Source organism: Penaeus vannamei, chromosome 30 (genome assembly GCF_042767895.1).
Source record: "Penaeus vannamei isolate JL-2024 chromosome 30, ASM4276789v1, whole genome shotgun sequence".
NCBI lineage: Eukaryota > Metazoa > Arthropoda > Malacostraca > Decapoda > Penaeidae > Penaeus > Penaeus vannamei.
Window position 1 is genome coordinate 19,657,363 of NC_091578.1, and position 6,720 is coordinate 19,664,082.

The window sequence follows — 6,720 nt, forward strand, 5'->3', positions numbered from 1 at the left end:
CTCGGGTGCCGGGTCCCTCGCCATCCTGACATACCACGAACCGGAGGCCGTGTTACGTTGCTGTAGAACGAGCGGCGGAGATCGGGAAGGTGCGATGAGATGCGCGCGGAGTCACCTGTCCCCATCGATTCGTGCGATGCCTCGTGAACGGCTTGAAGGGCGGACTGGCTTGTGTTGAGAGCGACACCGCCAAGGTCCTGGTACCTCGCTCGTTGGTGGACCTCTCCCAACCGGAGAGGTCCACGTTTGGGTCGTCAACGATCAGACAGTTCCGGTTGAGATCGAGCAAGGATTCGTCCTCTGCTATGCGGCGATCGTGGAGGTTTCACTTAATCGTCTCGAATACGATGCGGAATCCATGGACCAGGATTCCGGCGTCAACCCGGAAGATGTGGGCTCATCCTCCGGGGATAGTCGAGGAGCTTTAGACATGGCTTCCTCGACTCCCATCGATGATGGAAGCGAACCGGATAGTCTGATGGCAGACTTCGAGGACCGGTTTGATTTTGCACACGGACTTAATGACTTTGGCTATAACATGGACAAGTTTGAGGTTTTCCTGGTATGTTCTTTTGAGAGCGAGGAACTTCCCTCATCAGCAGGGGCAGTTGGTGTTCCCCAGGTGGATCTTGCTCACCTGTTGTCAGTCCAACGTGAACAGCTTGTCCAGGTACTTGATCGTTACCCGGATCTGTTCAACGAAGGGCTGCCTCCAGGTGTGGTGCCACACATGAAGCATAAAATCAAAACCACGGACGACCAACCCGTCCGTGTGAAACAGTGGCGCCTCCCGGAGAGTACACGGCAGTACATCCGTACGGAGTGCGACAAGATACTTGCAAACGGGGTGATCGAGCTTTCTTGCTCACCATGGCTCTCTTCCATTGTACTAGTGAAAAAGAAGGATGGTTCGACACGCTTTTGCGTTGACTACCGTGCTTTGAACGCGAAAACAGTTTCAGATGCATATCCCATACCCAGGATGGACGCTGCCATTGATCAGGTGGCAGGTAAGTCTTGGTTTAGTGTCGTCGACGCTAAAAGCGCATACTGGACTGTTGAGGTCGATGAGAGGGACCGAGAAAAGACAGCTTTCTCGGACGGCGCCCGTCTGTTTCAGTTTTCGCGTAAGCCCTTTGGATTGACGACGGCCCCGTCAACTTTTCAGAGGGCTTTCGCCGCTGTTCTCAACCCGGTGTTGGGCCACCACGCGCTGGCATATCTTGACGATGTCGTAATATACAGTGCAGGGTTTGAGCAGCACCTATCTCACCTCGATGCCGTGTTGCAGTTGCTCGCAGGAGCAGGGCCAAGAAAACTTTTCGTTTTCTTGGCCACTTGATTACGCCGGACAGTGTTTTGCCTGACCCTGACAAGGTTACAGTGATACGAGCCATAAAGACACCACGCAACTAACGGCATGTTCGCCAGTTCTTGGGGGCAACTTTTTTTTTTTTCGCAGGCACGTGCCCAATTATGCAAGGGTCGCATCTCCTTTGACTCGGCTCCTGAAAAAAGATACAAAATTTTCATGGGGCAAACCTCAGCAGGAGGTTTTTGAACGGCTTAAGGAGGCGCTTGCCACCGCGCCTTGCTTGATCCAACCAAATTTTGAAAAGCCCTTTGAGCTTCACACCGATGCTTCGGGCACGGCGATCGGTGCTTGCCTTATGCAGCTGGATAAGGTTGGGGAACTCCACCTGTTGCATATTTTTCTCGGAAGCTTAGGGATACCGAGACCAGGTACCCGACCATCGATCTGGAAGCCCTCGCTGTTGTTGAGAGCACTAGGCATTATCACCCTTACCTTTATGGGAGACGATTCCATATCTTTACAGATCACAGGCCGTTGGTATCAGTCTTCTGCAAGCCAACTGCCTCGGTAAGGATGACGGGATGGGCTCATGAACTGACATTTTATGACTTCGAGCTTCTTTATAAGCCGGGTCGAGTCCACCACGTCCCTGACTTCCTCAGTCGTCAGACCACAGCCATTGCTGACCTTGATAGCCCCTTGCTGCAACCAGACTTGGTGGAGCGTCATCAGAGAGATGATCCCCTTTGGCAACAGCTCATAGAGTATCTGGAGGAAGGCCGCCTGCCGCCGAGGCGAATCCCTCTTCCCCTAGACCAATTCGAACTTCGGGACCGAGTCTTATATCATGTCAAGTCCAATAATGAACGAGCCATGCTTCAGCTCGTAATCCCAAGGTCGCTGTGCGTCGCCGCTTTGGATGCGGTCCATGCCGTACCGTCCGCCGGACATCAGGGCGTCCACAGGACATATCAGCGGCTAAGGGATCATTTTTACTTTCCCGGGATATGTCGCATCATGTACGGCATGTCAACGGAGGAAGGGGGCGATCGCCTGAACTCCCCTACAGTCCATGCCGGACGTCGCGGAGCCCTTCGAGCGAGTGTCTTACCCCTTCGGCGCGTGGAAACAAATACGTCCTTGTGCTGATTGACCATCTTACCCGGTTTGTCGAGCTGTTCCCGTTGGCATCGAAGGACGCCCAAACCGTAGCAGACGTGTTTCTTGCGGAATTCATTACTCGTTACGGTCCTCCGCGGACCCTATTATCAGAATTCCGCAATCGTCTCCTTTCCGACATCTGTCATCACCTCCATGCAGCATGGAACAAGATGCAGGCTCTCGCTACACTCCCTGACCTCGACCCTACCACCAACAAACCACGGCGTGTGGACTTGATGCGGGAGCTGTGGCTGCAGTGCCTTCCCCCCTCTGTAAGATCTGCCCTGCATGAAGCCGACGACAGTCCCATAAACGATCTCATAAAGAAGGCAGACAATCTCATCAATGCTGCCAGAGCATCTCGAAAACCTGACACAACCTACTCTGTATCCGCCGAGGACGTCCCTGACATCAATGCTGCTAACAAGCGACGACCCAACTCACAGGTAAGACACTACAAACCTGGAAGTGCCTCTTCCCAACCATCACATGGATTTTGTTATTACCACTACAGGTTCGGAGCAGGGGCCTACTAGTGCCTACCTGGATGCCAGTGGCCAAAAAAACGTGTAATGGGGCCACCACTCTCCGCTAAGGTGGCAACCCAGAACCTGAGACGCGGGAACGTCAACGCACTTGACAACTCAGCATCGGGCTTCTTTATTACGGACTCCCTATCTGGTCGCAAATTCCTTGTGGATACAGGCGCATTCCGTTCTCTGTTCCCAGCCACAGCAGAAAACAAAACTCGTTCCTGGACACGACCATCAAATGCCAATGGAAGCCCCATCCCAATGTACGGTATCCAGACTATAGCCATTCAAGCCGCCGGACGCAGCTTCACTTGGGACTTCATCATTGCTGATGTTAAGACACCTCTTCTAGGACCAGATATCCTCGGGCACCACGGACTACTCGTTGATGTCGCCAATCGTAGACTATTGGATGTAACAACCTTCTGCTCTACACCCCTAGGTTCCAATCATCAGTACACAGAAATCTCCACTGTGAGAGCAGATACCCCTTACGACAGCCTTTGCAAAGAGTACCCAGACGTTTTTCGACCAGAACTCCGTCAGCAGCCTGGACAGCCAGCCAAACATGGAATATTCCATTACATCAAAACGACAGGCCCTCCGGTACACTCAAAATTCAGGCTTTTATCCCCAGAGAAGCTTCAAGCAGTTAAACAAGCTTACTCCGAAATGGAATGAATGGGCATCTGTCAGAAGGCATTAAGTCCCTGGGCATCTCCTCTGCACCTTGTGCAGAAACCTGTAGGCATCTGGCGGCCATGTGATGACTACAGGCATCTTAACCTGATCACGGAACCAGACCACTATCCTCTTCCTAACATGGCGGACCTTACATCCAACCTTCATGAAGCCAAGGTTTTCTCTAAGCTCGACCTCCTGAAGGGCTACTTTCTAGTACCAGTCTAACCAGAAGATATACCCAAAACAGCAGTCATTACACCTTTTGGCACTTACACCTTTAATTTCTCCACATTTGGCCTACGAAATTCAGGGGCTACCTTCCAACGCATGATGGATGGCATTCTTGGAGACCTTCCCTTTTGCGCCTGCTATGTTGATGATATCCTCATCTTCTCAGGAGACCCCAACGAACATCTCCAACACTTACGGGTCGTGTTAAAACGACTCCATAATAACGGCCTGGTGGTGCGTCAAGACAAATGTCAATTTGGTACCACATCCGTGGAATTTCTCGGGCACAAGATTTCGCCAACAGGCGTCTCACCCCTTCCAAGTAAGGTAGACGCAGTTTCACGATTTCCCCCACCAACCACTATCATAGGACTCCAAGAATTTGTTGGCATGGTAAATTACTACCATTGTTTCCTTTCAAAGATTGCACACATCATGGAACCACTTTACAACTCCCTTGCCGGCAAACCAAAGAAATTGGAGTGGGGACCTGAGCAACAAAAAGCGTTCGAGACCACCAAGATTGCCCTTGCATCAGCTATAACTCTCACCTTCCCCACACCAGGCATTCCACTTACCCTTACCACAGACGCAAGCTCCATTGCTGTTGGGGCAGTCGTTGAATAGACCATAAGGGGTAAAACACATCCTCTTGGTTTTTTCAGCAGAAAGCTACGTCAAGCAGAGGTGAGATACAGCACTTTCGACGACGAACTACTCGCTGTTTATCTTGCGGTGCGTCACTTTAAACATCTCTTAGAAGTCAGCGCATTCACCATCCTCACAGATCACCAGCCACTGGTACATGCTTTTTCCAAACCTGGTGATGCTTGGTCGGACAGACAACAGCGGCAACTCTCCAGCATCGCCGAGTTTGGCTGCTCTATCAAATATACACCAGGGAGTATGAATCCTGTAGCTGACGCACTATCAAGGGGTGGAAATAAACTCTATAAACCTCGGAATTGACTACAATGAAGTAGCAGCAGCCCAAAAGGATGACCCAGAGACTACAGAATACCACACAGCCATCACCAGCTTGCAGTGGAAAGATGTTCACATTGGAGGCGAAGGCCGCACCAATCTGTGTGATATAAGCATAGGTCGCCCACGCCCCCTTATCCCAAAATCTTTCCGCCGAAAAATCTTCAACCTCATCCATGGTCTATCACACCCGTCTGGACGAACACCTGCTCGTCTGCTAAAGGATAAATTCATCTGGCACGGAATGAACAAAGACATCAAACAGTCGGCTCGATGCTGTGTTGCCTGCCAGATGAACAAAGTAAGTCGTCACACTGAATCTGGCACAGGAGAATTTCGGCAGCCCATGCGCCGGTTTGGACATCACGTCGATGTAGTGGGACCCCTTCCACCTTCAGACGGCACTCAGAATCTATTCATTGCTACAGAGCGCTCCACCCGCTGGCCGGAGGCAATTCCCATGCAACACACCACTGCCCGAGACTGTGCAGAAGCTCTATTACACGGATGGATCAGTCGTTTTGGCGTTCCAGACGACATTACCTCGGCCCGCGGACCTGCCTTCACATCTCAACTTTGGACATCTTTAGGAGAAATGATGGGATAAACTATCCATCACACCACCTCATACAACCCAGAAGCCAACGGTATGGTGGAGCGGTCCCATCGTACTCTGAAAGCAGCGTTAATGGCGCGCTGCACTAAATCAGACTGGAAAGCTCAACTTCCCTGGGTTCTTCTCGGGATCCGAACATCCCCAAAAGAGGGATTACAAGTTTCCCCTGCTGAAATGGTGTTTGGGGAACCCCTCACTGTTCCAGGGGAGTTCTTCCCGAGTCTAGATACCCCTACAGATTCTGAGCACCTCACCAAACTACGCCATGCTGTTGAGAAGTACCGACCATGCACTCAGACGCACTCAACATCTCCTCCACAATACCTTCCCAAGCTGATCCACAGCTGCAAATATGTATTTGTAAGAAATGACGCTCACAGGTCACCCCTCACCCGCCCGTACCGCGGGCCATATGCTGTCTTGGAGCGTAACCCCAAGGCATACCGTCTCAGCATTGGTGGGAAGAGCGAGTGGGTATCCATTGACCGCTTAAAGCCTGCATACCTGGAAGAAAAGGAACCTACACCAACCACGCCTCTGGCCGATAACCCAGCTCACACCGTACCTCCTTCAAATGCACCTGCCCATGTCTCACATCCTGAAGATAAACCCTTTCAAATCTCCTCGCGTTCTGGTCGACTAATTCGCCAACCCAACCGACTCGACCTCTAACAAGCCATGGATTTTCTTTCGGGGGGAGTATTGTAACATTTAAGTTACCCCTAAAATAACAATTACATAAATAAAGACTTTGAACAAAACAATCGCGTAAAGTGCAGTGTACACTTCAACTGAAATTTAACATTTTGTTAATTGTGTTATGTAAAAATGAAATGTTTCATAAAGACAAACAATTACATAAATTAATAATATTGTTTATTTTACATAATTATGTTGGTACTTTTACATAATCATCATAGCTATGTAATATGTACTTTTATTCCAAGATAAAGTTGGATTCGATTGAATACCCTTCTTGATTCCTCACAGGACGAGTAGGGAACAAGACACTTTTCCTTTTCTTCCGCTTACCATTATATTTCTTTTTTCAGAGCCCCAGCGGGATGCATGCTGCCCTCTGTTGATTACCAGTCCGTCCTGTAACATAACCCTGTATGTCTTGGATCCTAACACGCTTGCAGCCTGTTCTTTTTCAGAGCCTTCCCTTCATCCAGCCTGTGGAGTGGGGAATACCC

General features: G+C 50.3%; 3 protein-coding genes across 3 annotated transcripts; all 3 read left to right on the plus strand.

Annotated features, from left to right (window-relative positions):
• Window positions 1-2,318: 2,318 nt before the first annotated feature.
• Window positions 2,319-3,012, plus strand: LOC138867423 (uncharacterized). The gene has a single exon (XM_070143127.1). The coding sequence runs from the start codon at window positions 2,323-2,325 to the stop codon at window positions 3,010-3,012; it is 690 nt and encodes a 229-aa protein (XP_069999228.1). The 5' UTR covers window positions 2,319-2,322.
• A 36-nt stretch (window positions 3,013-3,048) lies between these two features.
• LOC138867502 (uncharacterized) lies at window positions 3,049-3,690 on the plus strand. Its single transcript, XM_070143347.1, has one exon. It carries the CDS (start codon window positions 3,049-3,051, stop codon window positions 3,688-3,690), a length of 642 nt encoding a protein of 213 aa, XP_069999448.1.
• Window positions 3,691-5,557: 1,867 nt separating this feature from the next.
• On the plus strand, window positions 5,558-6,196 carry LOC138867503 (uncharacterized). The gene has a single exon (XM_070143348.1). It carries the CDS (start codon window positions 5,558-5,560, stop codon window positions 6,194-6,196), a length of 639 nt encoding a protein of 212 aa, XP_069999449.1.
• The last annotated feature ends 524 nt before the right edge of the window (window positions 6,197-6,720 follow it).